Consider the following 15,381-nt stretch of genomic DNA (forward strand, 5'->3'; position numbering starts at 1 on the left):
AAGCGGGATGCATACTTCAAACAATTTGCTGTTATATGAGCCAAAATGGTGTGTGTGTGTGTGTGTGTGTGTGTGCGTGTGTGTGCGTGTGTGTGTGTGTGTGTGTGTGTGTGTGTGTGTGTGTGTGTGTGTGTGTGTGTGTGTGTGCGTGTGTGTGTGTGTCAGAGTGGGCTGGGTTATCAGAGCAGAGAGAGGCGGTGGGCAGGAGAGAGAGTCACTCTCTTCATCTCAACTTTGCCCGGCGCAGTCGTCCACACACACACTGCTGCATGTCACTGGCACACACTCTCTCTCTCTCTCTTCTTTTTGTCTTTGCTTTTCTCCTGATTTTGCTTGTCTGACATTCTTCTTGCACAAGCGCCTTATTTTAGTTTCTCTTACACTCTTCTGCCAGAATAGTTATTTCTTCAGGTTGCTCTTTTCCTTATTATCTGTCCATCTTTCCCCACTTTTGTCAGTATCCTCTAATTTTATATCTGACAGTCTGGTTTAATTTACTGTTCATATTTTATTTACATAACCTGGTGCAATTTGATGGTATCAGATGGAGTCAAGGCATCATGGACCTCAACCTCTAAGATCCACAAGGTAAAAATATCAGTTTAAATGTCATTTATTGTAATTTCCATTCTTTTCTTCACCTTAACCCATATCCTCTGTGGTGAATCCTTTGGTGGTTATGATCCTTTCCTGTAAATTCTGTTCCATCCATCACCTCTCTGTCGGTCTCCTGTTTCAGTTGTCAACTTTACAATTTTGCCCTGTCCATTCGATTCATATCTATCTTCTCAACAGTTCATTGTCTCTCTCAGAGCTCTGTTTGTATCTATCTATGTTTATTCCAAGTTTGTCTTTTCACATCTTTTTTAGGTCACGCACCCTGCTGTTTTGGAACATTTTAGTTGGTTTAAGCTGGTTGTTAGCTGGTCCAAGTTGATTAACTGGTTCAAGCTGGTGATTAGCTGGTCATTCGCTGGTTCAAGCTGGTAGACTTTGGACCACCAACAAACCAGCTACAGTTGGTTTTCCTTGTTTTTTGAACAAGGTGACTGCTAACTTTACCTTTTTCACCTTACCTTTAATGAACAGCTTGGACCAGCTATAAACCAGCCATCTTCCAAAACACAGCAAGCAACATATGGCTACTTAGTTTTTTTCAAATGGGCACATAGTTTGAAATTTACCTGGAAACATCAAGAGCATTGTTAGTACTACGCTAAATTGATGTGCATCTGTGAAGTGCAGACCGTCAAATAGGAAAGCTTGTTTTTAGCAAACTGCCATTCCTTTCTCAACATGACTCAGTTGTTTATCACTGATTATGATGTGTAATTATGTGAATAAGCAATGTTATATATGTTGGTCGACAAAAAATAATAAGACAAACAAACATGACTGTTCTGCAGATGTTGTTAGCATTAGCTTGATGGAGAGAACTGTATGTTGCTGAATTAACTAAACTGCCAGTTGAGGATGTGGACTACAGAGCTTGATGTGATACGGTGTGAAAGACTGTCCACTGAAGACCAAGCTCTTTATGAACGGTCACATCTCATTGGCAGAGGATGATCATAGGAGAAAGTCACTTTGGTATACAGCATTTTATGAGCAACATGCTTTCTTATTGCTCCTACGCTATACAGCCCAGCCATGCCTTTAGGTTGGCCCCACACAAATGGATGTGTGACACATGGAGGCCCAGGTCGGATGTTGCTGCGTGAGATGCTTTGGCAGCTGGAGCAAAGAGCTCTTCAGGTTCAAAACCAGTACTGCATCTCCCGTGGCATTCTGGGATACCGTCACGCCCCAGCATACCCAAGCCTGCTTGCCCTTATACCTGCTTCTGAACACCGCCAGCTAGAGCGCCTCTGTGGTCGCATCCCACCCTCACACACTGCCATTGTACTTTCCAGGTAAAACAAGTCCTCTCACTCCTGCCTTGCATGTTAGCTTCCATTTCGTTATATTTTTTCAGCCATTTTTCTAAAATGCTTCTAAAAAAACATGTAGAAGGCAAGAATAGTGTACAGAATTATTCTCAAGATTTTAAGTAAACAGCAGCTAGTTACATTTGTCACTTCGCAAGTTTGAGTTTGTGCATTCCAGACAGATGTTTGTCTAAATATCAACACCGATGTGATTACAGTGCTTGTGTGATATTGCTTTAATATTTTACTTAACGTTTTATTGTGGTCCATCAAGGCTCCATGATCTTTTGGCCAACAATAACATCCCTCCCTGGGAACTGGTGGGTGTCTTCAAGCAAGTTCTCAGGGACTTCCTGAGGAGACAGGAAGACGGCACGCAGAGACGTCCGGTCCCTTCAGCTCCACCGAATATTCTCTCTGCTCCCAGTCCACCTATAGAGAGTAATGATAGAAACCACATGGCTGGAAATGCATCTAATTCTTTGTCAGAGGAGTCAGGGAATCACAGGGAGGAAATTCCTACCATTTCTAGTTATGTGGATAAACATTTGCGTGCCGCTTGCCCCTACTCTATCCACAGAGATTGGAGTTTGCCCTTTTGCCATCCGTTCGCTTATGAGGCCTACAGCACCACATTGTGAGAGACCTAATGGTAGATCCATCCAACACGATCTCATGGCAATAAAGCGGTGCAGGGATGACGTCAAAACCCAAAAAACGAATTCGCCACTGGTTCCCTCAAGATTTTCCTATAGTGTTTTATAATGGGGGTTTTCAATTTATGAGTAAAATAAAGCCTGTGGTAAACATAACTTGACAATACTTTGACGTTTTGTTCTACAGCGTAAATTACACACACTCATACATTTTCAAAAATAAACATAACTGCTCCAAAATTCACTTTTTCAGTATGTTTCTAATTAGTTAGATAAAACAGATTGGGGAATGAGTGCGTGCAGTTTATGTTGTAGAACAAAACGTCAAAGTATCATCAAGTTATGATAATACAGTATTTATTTTACTCAGAAATTGAAAACCCCCATTATAAAACCCCTTAGGAAAATCTTGGGCTTTGACATCATCCCTGCACCACTCCATTCATAACTATTTTAAGTTTTGGCAAATTGGTGGGTAATTCGTAAGAATTTGTACATTCTCATTGTACACCCCATTGACTGTCAGGATTAGGGGTGGACCTTCAAGCTTACTTTTTTTCATAAATATCATATGAATCACATTGTACAAATTCATGCGAAATCGCCAACTCATAAAATAATTTAGTTTTCTCATGAGATTAAGTCTACACGGTCATTTTCCATGTCTTTCCTCTTTGCAAGTTCCCTAGTTCTCAGACACAGATCTACACGGTCAACATCGAAAAATCTAATCCTGCGCAGCAGTTTAAGTAAATTAGACTGATTAAAAGTGATTAACATGAAAATGATGTGGTGTGATGTTTAAACTTGGAAGATGAACCATAAACTTTTTGTAATTGATCAATAAGATGGAAAAAAAAAAGTAGCTACTTTTCAATTTAAAACTTTTTAAAAACTTTTAAAAAATCACCAACAACAACAATCATAATAATAATTCAAAATAAATAATTATAAAGAATGTATTATTCTTGTTTTTGTTGTTATTAATAATATAATGTGTTTATAGACTACTTTTTATATACTTTTATGGTATTTTTTAGGAACTTTTTAACAGCCCCTGGTCACGATGAACTTTTTTTCTTTTTCTTTTTATACAAGAACTTCATAATAATTCTTCAAAAAACTTTACTTTCGTGTTTAATGGACAAAATAAAAACATAAAAATATCAGCATACAGTATGACATGAGAGTGAGTAAATAATGACAGAATTTTCTTCCTGATCCTTTAATATTATTAGAACTATTCCTTTAATGCTATTGTCTCACTCCATTTGTTTTTCTAATTCAAATTCCATTTTTTCTTTGTGCTTCAGCTTTCCAGGTTCCATTGCTATAATGACTGATCAAACTGAAAGTAGCACACACTATACACCCAGAGCAGTCAACCCAGATATCCAGTCTAATCTGTCATTTTTTCAGAGTTATATTTCTGGATTACAGAGCAGAGATTAGCCTGAGGGGAGAGGATTGCACCACTGCCTTTGCGCATCAGTGGTCCTGCTTCTTGCATGTACCCATGAACTACCTAGCACTCTCACCTCTCCCATGCATTTCACATCACAGATACAATCTAATATTCTCTGCTTGTTGATTTATTGTGTATAGTGACAGAACTGTGTTTTTCATGTAGCATGGACTGAATGTGGCAAAGTATAGGTTTGGTAATTGTCTACAGTGAGAGGGCTGATCATAAAGCTTATTTACTCTTGACTGCTGAATAACTGTTTGGCCAGACAAAGTTCTCTTAATGGAGTCTGTGATCATCAACACAATAGCCTGCAGATGCAACATTGTCTTTAATCACATTTTTCTCTGCTAATGATTTTGTTGTTGTTGTGATTTTGTGTGAATTGTCTCCAAAATGCAATATGCTTGTTCCGTTTTATTTATTTCCTTCTGAACCCTGCAAGCTTTATTGTTCTCTTCAGTCTGTCCATTGCTGTTAATATGTCTACAATTAAAGTTTACCAAAACAATCAATCAATCAATCAATCAATCAATCAATCAATCTATCTATCTATCTATCTATCTATCTATCTATCTATCTATCTATCTATCTATCTATCTATCTATCTATCTATCTATCTATCTATCTATCTATCTATCTATCTATCTATCTATCGTCAAATACGATTGATAATTAGCATGCAGTTAGGATTGGCTCCCTGTGCATTCATGCAGCCTATCATGGATAAGAGCAGGGAGAGCAGCAATAACTCCCCTTTGGGTAAACAGAACAGAACCAACATGAATGTATTGCAGATATCATTAATTAATTTTAATGCACAACATAATTAGAGAATTTTAGTGCCAAATCCTGACTGATGAGAAGAGGAGCTGGGGATGGAGGAGGGTAATTAGCTCCTGAGAAACGCGATAGCTGTTGATAATACTGAAGGAGCTTATATATGAATACAATGATAGGAATCATATTCCTATAGGTAGATGTGGATCAGCTGAGAGTCAGCTGATGCGAGCTTGACTAACGTGACCTGCCAGAACTGACTCTACACTTAATTTATAAGGCTTTTATGCTGTTCTTTTTTATCAGAGAAATACTTCAATAATGTAGATAGGCTACACTATTTCATTTTCTGATTTATTTGTGGACTTTCAAAACAAAGTAAGAGATCAAGTGGCCTAATAATATTTTCTAACATCTAACATTTTATTACATCTAATTAAAAATCCAACGTTTTATCTAAAAAAAGTCTATCTATAAGAGACTATAAGGAGAACGAGAAATAAATTGAAGTGTTACAAAAATACATTCGTCACATACGGACTTTTATTTTGACTCCGGGGCTTTTAATTACAAAGCGGAAACCTACAGAGATCTTCCGCCACTACATCTCTATCGAGCTATCGCTGCTGAACAGTGACCTTCTCCGTGTGGTCCAGTACACTTATATATTAGAGGTGAGTACATTCGCTGATAATAAATGCTGTATGATTTCAGTGTGCATAGTTTAAATAATCACTGACCATTTCAAGCAGATTCACTATCGTTTAAGCCATACTTTTTTCGTTTATTGGACCGTATGACCAGGCCTTTCTAAGCGCCTTTAATGAATCAACATCGAAAATCAAGACTCTCCGCAAGTTTGACATCTAAATGGCACACATGAATCGAGGCAAATGTTTTATAGTCTCAAATTTGTCCCAGTATTGGACTGTGAATAGTCCAGTTCTTTTCGCGATTCAAGTTAACTTCATACTGAATTGAACTCGTCTTATTCTGATAGTGATAAACTGAGAATGTTTTTGCTCTTTTTGTCATGGTCTCTTTTTGTACTTAAAATTCTCCGTATTTTTTTATTTTTTATTTTAATTGGTCCTTGAATTTATGTCCTTGAAAGTACTGCTTGTGTCCGGTTACTCTGTTGGTTATTTTTTTTTATAACACGTAATTTGAATGGCACATATAAATAAACATATATATGCATATTCAAACATATGTTTGGTAATAGTGCATATTTTTGAAGCCTTCTAGACAAATGTTCATGCATCTTTATGGTTTGATCACTAGATGGCAGGTGGTGCATTCGCTGGCTGGTGGACTAAGGTGGCCCCCTACTACACCAAGGCATACCAGGAGATGTGGGTTGGTGTAGGAATCATGACTTTAATGTACTACAAACTTTCATATGGAGGTGAGAGGTCAAGTTTATTGAAGAGCTCTTCTATGGTTCCATGAAGAACTTTTACACCCATAGAACCTTTCCATTCAGCAAAAAATCTTTATAGTGGAAAAATGTTATTTAGATTTTTTTTAAATGTTATTCACACTACTTTTTCAGTTCGTTTAAGGGACAATTCAAACAAGGGTAACAAAAATGGTTCTTCTATGGCATCACTCTGAAAACACCTTTATTTTTAAGACTGTACTATCAACATGGCGTGAACCTGTATTTATTTTGGTACACAATATAATTATGTACTATGTAAACATTATTTATGCCACAATGTATAATTATATTATGTCTCATGTAACCATATACATAATCGGTTATGATTATATGATGAACTGGGCCCATGTTGATAGACAATTTGTTACACAATATATTCAGAAACTAAATTTCTTGTGATGTGTACAAGGCAAAACATTTTATTTTAAGAGCTTGCAAAAGTTCTTGTTAAAGTATTAATTATAGCATTTGCTGTTTTGCAGGAAAGAAGAAAGCAGTGCAGTCAAGTAAGTATTCACTTTTTAATTTACGTTTTCAGTATCATGATTTTGACTCTAACTTTGATAAAACATGAAAAAGTTTAAATGTTCCTCAAATATTGTAATAGTAAAAAAAAATAGAAAGGGCCTTATTTATGGGGCATATGTAGAATCTTTGGGGATCTAGCATGACTTTCCTTTTCTCACAGAGCCCTCCCACTGATTGGACCACCGGAGTGTCATTCCCCATGTCTTCTCTGTAAATCGTCCCCCGAAGAGCTTCACCTGGATATCTGTATTTTGTTTTTTGGAAACAATAAAATGATTGATTTGGATCACAATATGGATAACTCACTGCCTTGTTGTCTTTCACTCTGTCTTGCAGGAAATTCATATCGCCAAACATGAAACTGTTTGATTGTTAACTTATGAAATTAAACTATTAAATAAAAAGTCCTGCCATAGGCTATGTTTTTATTTTTTATGGCTTCAGTCCTTGAAAAACACTTGTTTTGTTGGGCAGAGACAAATCAAGTCTCTTCTTTGAACTGATGTTAAATTCCACCTGAAAATGCCTATTCACAATATTTTGCATGTTTTTGTTAGCAGTTTAGAATCATGTCTTGTAGTTAATATGTAGTTCATGTTATTGATCAGTAGTGGGTGTTAGAGGACTTCTGCATCTTCTGCATACAAATGTGAATTTCTTAACCCTTTCTCATTTATACATAAAACTCTAAACACACCATTTAAAATTATACATTGCAATATTTGTAACTGGAAACTACTGAGTGAATGGGTGAAGGTATTGAACGTTTCCAATGAGTGTGCCATGTTGGTTTGAATTTAGCATTGAACACCTGCAAGTAATGCCACTTTTAAAATAACCAACTTCAAACCAATTGTGACTCATTGAGAAACTACGGGCGTAGTATACCCTTTTTAAAAAAAGTTCCATCACTTAAAGAGATTTTAATGACTACACATCCAAACATCCATAAGTCACTATGCTCCACATTCCTGTCATTCCAGCTCTGCGCGTGCCATCATTGATTTAACACAACAGCGCGAGCAGCTTATATTCGCCTCAGCCAGTCCGGGCAGTATTGTATTCCTTTTGTTTTCGTTCTTTAAAAGGTATTATGGCAATATCTGACTTCATTTAGATGAATAAGCGTGTTCTGATTTCGTTTCCATTCGCTTCACGTACTGGAGTGTGTTACCTGGCTTCGGCTAGCAGGCTAACTAGTTTAGCTATCTCGCGAGTTAATCGATACCCAGCTGCTCAAGAATACGAGGAACACCTCATGTGTCGTTTCTAAAAGGTTATGGCATGTGTGTACTCGTGACACGTGAGTATAATGCAGTTTTAACCACCGCCGATGTGTTTTCTTAATGTTTGTTAACATTTAACGTTACTGTGTACAGCGAGATGTTTTGTGTCAGTGCTAACTGGCTAGCAGATGTGAGAACTGGTAGAATGAACAGGGCGGATAGAGGGAAAACTCCTTAAAATAAACGTCTATAAATGTGATAAACATTGACGGAGTTGGTTTAAACCATTTGTTTTGCGTTTTAACACACCAATGTATAAGTTATTCAGAGTGAGGAGAGAATGAGTTACGGGCTCTCAGTGGGTGTATTAGAAACACCCAACATCTGCCATTTCTACACACACAACCAGCTGATATTCCAGTTTAGCGAGTTCCTTTCAAAGCTTCTCTTTAATTTTTCTTGCTCAGCTGACGGAGATAAATGTGATTACCTTTGTGTATAACGTCAACGTTTAATCAAAGTAAAATAACACGATGTGCTGAGCCGTGGCCTGTTTGGCCTGTATTTGTTGGTGTTGTGGACATTCATGTGTCAGTGACAGTGCAAGTGAAGTTGTTCTCCTGCTGTACAAAGGGGCTGTGATCTCGGGTTGGACCTTGTGGATGTTGCGAAAGGCAAAGTGAAGCTGAAGACCAGATGTTCCTCTGACACTAGCAAAGATGATGCCTGTGAGTATCCCTTCTCTTATTGGGTCAGAAATGAGTTAAAACAACGCAGTTTGTTTACATAATACAATACGGTTCACGTGGCGAGGCATAAGTGTGATTCTTATAGCAGTGTAGTTAAAAATGTTCGCCCACATCACTGCGTTTTCTTTCTTTATTGCATAGTATAGTATAGTAGAAAGTGCGTACAGTATCTTGGTTCAAAACACTGGCAGTAGTTTGAAGTTTGATTTGTTGAGAAAGGTGTGGGTTTCCTAGAGCCATGCCAGGGGATTCATAATGTTAATGCTAATAGGGTTTAAAATGGGAATATCCTAAGTACAAGAACATGTGACTCATGCTGTGCTGTTTTAACTCCACTGATCATTTAGCTTTTTAAATACAAAACCTCTGTTTGATATTGAAAACAATGAGTCAAAACAGATCGGTTTGAAATGTTTTTTTGTGACAAGGCTTTTGTTCATCCTTTGTGAAGGAACTCCCTTTTCTCTATTCTTTCCATGTACTAATTGCGGCTATTAGTTTAATGATGTTGATGCGCAGTTGCTCATTAAGAGAACTTTTTTTTTTTTTTCAGCCTAATGCATCAGTAGTTTCCAGTAATGCAAAGTCATTATTGACATTTTTGTTTCCCTTCCTCAATTCTCAAAGGGTCTCAAAATCGGAGTAGATAGATATAGGCTAGTGTAGATATACTGCAATTGATGTTTATTTATTCATGATTTTACTGCTCCTTTTTATTTCCACTTTGAACACAATTCCAGTGAAGGATGAAAATCCGTGTTATCTTTTATTATCCGCTTTAAAATGTGAGAATTTTTTTTTAGGCAACATGATTGTTTACAAAGACTTTTAGTATCAGGTCATTTTTATTTGTTTCTCGCTTTACATCATCTCATTTGTTTCAAAACTGCTTCACAGAAAGTCATTGGGTTGTCACAACCTCTTAGACCTAGCAGGTGAATTACTCTGAGATCACATATTAACTCTAAAGGAAGCATTGTATCATTAAACATTAACTTTGTTGAGCACATTTATCAACAAAATAGTAACATTGTGACCTTGATTTTGCCTTTTGCTGCCTCCTCCACAGATGTTGATCATCTGAGTAATTATTAGTTTATCACAGCGCAAGTAATCACTACCAACCACAGGTCCCACCTGTTTGTTTGTTTCTTATTCCACTGACAAATCAAAATGCAATAATTACATGTACCTACGCCTAGTAACCCAAGCACTTACAGATTATGAACATGTTTACGTCTTTCCCCCTGATGTGGCCAGTTCTCAAGCAGAATGTTTTAGCAGAAAGCACAGATTGTTATGATTGCTGTCCTTTGACATCTGGATAAGATCATGTTTGCGGTAGCATAGAAGGAATTTGATATGTTGCAAGTTGCAACTAAACAAAACAACAGTAAAATGTGATTGTACTGATTTGGATTATAGAGCGAAAAGATGTGTAAAAAAAAAAGCACACATTTGTTTTGGAGGGCCTGGCCTTTTCAACAGTAGGCAGCAGATAGGAGGACTCTCAAGGCTCAGGTTTACCTTTTTTCATGTTATCACACAGTTGGGTGCACAAGCCTTTCAAAGTGTACTCCATAATTGACCTTTCTTTTCAAGCGCATCACTTGCACATGCGTTGTTGTCCATGCACAAGTCCACATGGACGCAAAAATCAAGCTGCATGTAGTCAACATTAGTGGACTGTAATAGAGCTGCACGATTCGGAATAAATTGTCAATAACATTTTTTGTTTAAAATAGAGATCACGTTTCTCCCATGATTCTGAATAGACAACTAAACAAAATAACATTTAATTTGCTAGAGGTTCTGACAAAATGTTAATTATTGCAGTCTGTTTAAATGATTTGAAAGAGTTATTTAAAAAAAAAAAGTGGTTTGAATGAATGATTCAATGACTCGCTCATAAAGACTGGATGAATCAGCATTTTTGAATGACTCTCTTGAATGAATGATTCAATGACAAAATAATTTTTTATTTATTTCTCAGTCTATTTATTTCTGCCAATAGGGGGTCATTTCTCACCCCTTATAACGGTGTAATTGATACAATCTTTATTTGAGGGGTCAAGTTACTTTCAAAAGGTAATTTGCTCTGTTATGATCAATTCTGTAGACATCAGTGTTTATATCTGAACTATAAACTTTTATCCCAGTACTTCTGTGATAATTTGATGATACTGTGTGGTTGAAAAGACTATTTGAAGCTGTTTCATACATGACAACTGCTCTCTCTCTGGGTCTGTGGCTGTTTAAAAGCAGATTTGAATGTTCCGCTGTGATCTTCGATGTCAAAGGTTGTGTAGACTTTGTTGGTGTTTGTATCGAGATCGTGATCTTTTAACGATTAATCATGCAACTCTAGACTAATGATAAATTCTGTAGAGACTGTCTGCGAGCTGGAGCAGAACACGAACAAGAGAAGTATACTTTGGGCTCAACTGTGCTTTTGTGAGTGGTATATGATTGTAACGTTGTTTTAAACAGAAGTTTCATCAACTGTTATGATGGCCATGAAATGCACTCATTGTCTCAGAGGGTATTAGAAAGCAAGGTTGTCTTCCCGTCAAACCCTGAACTCTCGTTTGATTAACCCAAACCTTGCTTACTCAAGGTATGTATGCTGGTTCTAAGTAAAAATACGTCCTGAAGTAAGTTCAGCCGACCCAGAGTGTTCATGGTTTAACACACAAGACATTCTCAACAGAGCGACGAATCGATGAGCCACCATGGAAACGGACGCTAAGAAAAAGTGCGCCATACTACTTACTTTTGTTTAATGGCTATTTACATACTTGGTGCATATCGCCACCTATTTGGTGGTGGCGCAATCATTTTTCAATCTTTTCGTTTAATATTCTTCTTTAATCACTGTTAATCAGAACTATATTGTTTGTTGGATGCTAATTATATAATAAAAAGAAAGACTAATTAAACTAAATAACACTCTGTGCTTGGAAAGATAACATGGCCATAAAAGTTTTTTATGTTTTGTCATTTTGCCTCCACGTTGCTTAAAAGGTAAGATATATCGGTAACACTTTACAATAATGTTCATTTGTTAACATTAGTTAACTACCTTAGTCAACATGAACAAATAATGCACAATACTTCTTCAGCATTTATTAGTCTTAGTTAATATTAATTTCAACATTTACTGATATGTTATTAAAATCAAAGGTTGTATTTTTTAACATTAGTTAAAGGGTAACTAAACCCTAAAACAACTTTTTTTAGTTAATGATCTGTAAGACTGGGGCTTTATTAATGCTGTTCATTGATTCAAGTAATTTTTTTGACATTTGGGTAGAAAGTGTTTTAATTCTACAATATATGGTGTAAAAACGTCTGAGTGCTGCCAATTATTAAGTTGAATTGTGGCTACTGCAGTTTAATTTTGCTACTGGAAGTTGTGGTGCCCTGTGACGTAAGAGGGCACCAGCTAACCACGCCCTTGCCTAAAGAGAGACGCGTTTCAGGTGCACCCCCACCCCCCCGCCCACTTTTCCAGCATTTTTCAAATATTGCCAGTGGGTGGAGTCAGGCTCTGACCAGGGGTTGAGTTACCCTTTAATGCTTTGTGGAGTGTGAACCAACATGAACAAACAATGAACAGCTGTTTTGTACTTTACAACATTAACAAAGATTAATAAAAACTGTAACAAATGCATTGCTCATTGTTAGTTAATACATTAACTGTTAATTAATGAACCTTATTGTAAAGTGTTACCGATATATCATATCGTGTGTGTGTGTGTGTGTGTGTGAATTAGGGCTGGGCGATAAAACGATAACGATACGTCTCGTGATAGACACGTAATCAATATCAATAAAAAATTAGTTCTATAAATTTTTTTTTTTCTTTGTCGGAAGAAACCAGAGGTTGCAAAGCAAGTTTGGTTGCATGAACAAAGGCACTCACTCTCTGGTAAAGTAGCAACGTAGGAAGTGACATGCTAACAGCCAGTCTCGTGATGGATTCTTCAGTAACAGAACCGGCGTGGAGTGATAAGTGGAAAATGATACACACACATATCACACAGAAGTTATTTTTAAAATATTTTATTTTCTTTCTGTTGGTCAATGCAGCAAATTCACATGACTAACTTGATCCCTATGTAAAATATATATGTTGGGAAAATGTTCACCCTCACTTGAAACATCCAATCGCAAGGACTATTGAAATGGCTGAATTTTGAATGCAAATTCTTATGTTTTGTTAAAGTAATGTTGTGGAGTGTCTGCTCTACCTAATTTGACTTTTTACAGGCTATTTGGTAGAATATTTGATTGGTTTGCTTTTAGCTTAATTGCAAAATCGGCTTTTAGGTACCACACCATTCATTTTCTACTTATTGATTTAAACTCTAGCCTCAATTGTTTACTGTTGAAAGCATGATTAGATCCGCAGCTGCTTTCAAACAAAGGATGTTAGGTTCGGTTTCCTGCATGCTGAAGCCCCTACACCTTCTCCCTATGCTGATGTTGGCATTGTTAATGTTAGCTACAGCCGCTAAGCTGCCTGTGCTGCAATTGGCTGACAGCCATGGAAACAGCCAAATGAGGAGTAAACGGCAAACTCACAGCAGGGTGTGGTTGAGTTCAGCATAAGTTTAGAGCTGTACATTAGATTATGGTCCTGTATCTTTATGCCTGCTTGACTTTTTGTATGTAAAACCAGGGGCTAAACAGGTGTGCAAAAACCTGCTACACAGAGTGAGTGATGAAGAATCGTGTTGTCAAGATACCAAAATTAAGTCTTCGATACGATACCTGTCTAAAATATCTTGATGATAATATTGAAATGATACCACGGCAAAAACCTAAAACAGGAAAAGTAACTGAAAAATAGTTGACAGAACATGGAACTTAAAATTCTTTGTTTTATTTATTAATTTAAACAAGATAAGAGAGGTGTTCGCAACATTGATACAAGGATCAAGCCAAATTAAAGTTATTAGTGCCCTCAACTGCCTCAAACTCTGATGTGTCAAGTTTGCTTGACACAAATCACACTCGTTTGACATATGTTTGAGGGCATGAGCATCATGAAGGACAATCATGTTATCAGTCACATTCATTCTGTCATTGATTTTGTTTACGTTAGTGAATACTTGCTAATACGGGAATTTTGACATTATTCTGTGTGTATTTGACCAGTTAAGTGCAATAGAGAACTGAATTCTGGACAGCATGCCATTGTGACTTTCTGCTGCTTCGAGTGCACTTTGCACGCATCAGGTGTGTTAGACAGCGCTAGCATCGCTTTGAGTTTTTGTCCCGTTTTCTCATTCATCCATTTTTCGATATTGTTCTAAAGTGACAATAACTTGAAGCAGTGCAGTGCCTCATGGATATATTTACGTACCAGCTATCTAATATGAGAGGACTAAATGTTTGGCACGCCCAATGTGCCTGGAGGGAGTGGAAGAAGATCACTTATTCTTTGTCTTCTCTAGAATAATAAACATCTCCAGTCTACTTAAATGAACTGTGAGAAAGCTGTTTTCCCATAGTCAGCCTCTTAGAAACCGTACAGGACTCTCAAATTAAGACTGTGATGAAGAGCCTACATGCCATTTGGATCGCAAGAGACATCCTCCATGACCTAGATTGCTCTATCATACTGGGAATGCAGATGCATGATGGGAAATGGCTACATATGTACTGCCTAGTGGCTATTTGTATCAAGAGAACTAGAGCAATGTCTAAGCCAAGGATCAGAGTAGATGAGATCTAAGAGCATACTTCATCAAACCTCAGTAGAGGTCAAAGATGCACAGACTCATGAGACACGTTCCCAAACGCTCCGGTTGTGTATACAATAAAGCACTTTAATTGTCTACTGTTTACTGAAGAGCGCCCTATGCTAGCAGTGTGCTGGAAACAGGGTCACTGATGCATTTCAGAACCTGCGCCAGGGTCTCTATGGATTGTCTTAGTGAGCAGGCAGAGTGCTGGTTGTGAAAAAGTGATGAGTTTGTTTACTCCCTTTGCCTGCCACACCATTTAATAGCTCCTGTGGGTAAATTTAGCAGCTCTGATACATCGGTGCAAATTGCAATGCTAGATATTAATAAAGCAAAATAGCAAACATACAGCAGCCCTGATGTTTTATTTTGATAGCGAGTTTTAAAGAGAGAGATTACAGATTGGTGGCACCATTTTGCACACTTAATAGTGCTCATTTTTTTATCTTGTCAATTAGGGGTATGCTAATATACAGTGGGTACAGAAAGTATTCAGACCCCCTTAAATGTTTCACTCTTTGTTATATTGCAGCCATTTACTAAAATCATTTAAGTTCATTTTTTTCCCCTCATTATTGTACACACAGCACCCCACATTGACAGAAAAACACAGAATTGTTGACATTTTTACACATTTATTAAAAAAGAAAAACTGAAATATCACATGGTCCTAAGTATTCAGACCCTTTGCTGTGACACTCATATATTTAACTCAGGTGCTGTCCATTTCTTCTGATCATCCTTGAGATGGTTCTACACCTTCATTTGAGTCCAGCTGTGTTTGATTATACTGATTGGACTTGATTAGGAAAGCCACACACCTGTCTATATAAGACATTACAGCTCACAGTG

General features: G+C 37.2%; 2 protein-coding genes across 3 annotated transcripts in view; both read left to right on the forward strand.

The window, feature by feature from the left end:
• The first annotated feature begins 243 nt into the window (after positions 1–243).
• On the forward strand, positions 244–4,553 carry rd3l (RD3 like). The gene is made up of 3 exons (XM_084433294.1): positions 244–588; positions 1,644–1,913; positions 2,203–4,553. Exons 1-3 carry the CDS (start codon positions 545–547, stop codon positions 2,567–2,569), a joined length of 681 nt encoding a protein of 226 aa, XP_084289420.1. The 5' UTR covers positions 244–544; the 3' UTR covers positions 2,570–4,553.
• Positions 4,554–7,761: 3,208 nt separating this feature from the next.
• Positions 7,762–15,381, forward strand: part of ppp1r13bb (protein phosphatase 1, regulatory subunit 13Bb) — a 61,180-nt gene continuing 53,560 nt past the window's right edge. The window contains exons 1-2 of one of the 2 annotated variants that reach the window (XM_084431491.1): positions 7,762–8,104; positions 8,661–8,755. In XM_084431491.1, the coding sequence (XP_084287617.1) occupies positions 8,747–8,755 (9 nt within the window). In that variant the 5' untranslated portion in view covers positions 7,762–8,104; positions 8,661–8,746. The remainder of the gene's footprint in view (positions 8,105–8,660; positions 8,756–15,381) is intronic. The other variant, XM_084431492.1, reaches the window with a different exon arrangement.

Source organism: Rutilus rutilus (genome assembly GCF_951802725.1).
Source record: "Rutilus rutilus genome assembly, chromosome: 15".
In the NCBI taxonomy this organism is placed as follows: domain Eukaryota; kingdom Metazoa; phylum Chordata; class Actinopteri; order Cypriniformes; family Leuciscidae; genus Rutilus; species Rutilus rutilus.

Coding starts and splice junctions, on each gene's coding strand:
- rd3l (XM_084433294.1), top strand. CDS start 545: ATGGAGTCAAGGCATCATGGACCTCAACCTCTAAGATCCACAAG. Junction 589..1,643: donor CAACCTCTAAGATCCACAAG/GTAAAAATATCA, acceptor TACGCTATACAG/CCCAGCCATGCCTTTAGGTT. Junction 1,914..2,202: donor ACTGCCATTGTACTTTCCAG/GTAAAACAAGTC, acceptor TGGTCCATCAAG/GCTCCATGATCTTTTGGCCA.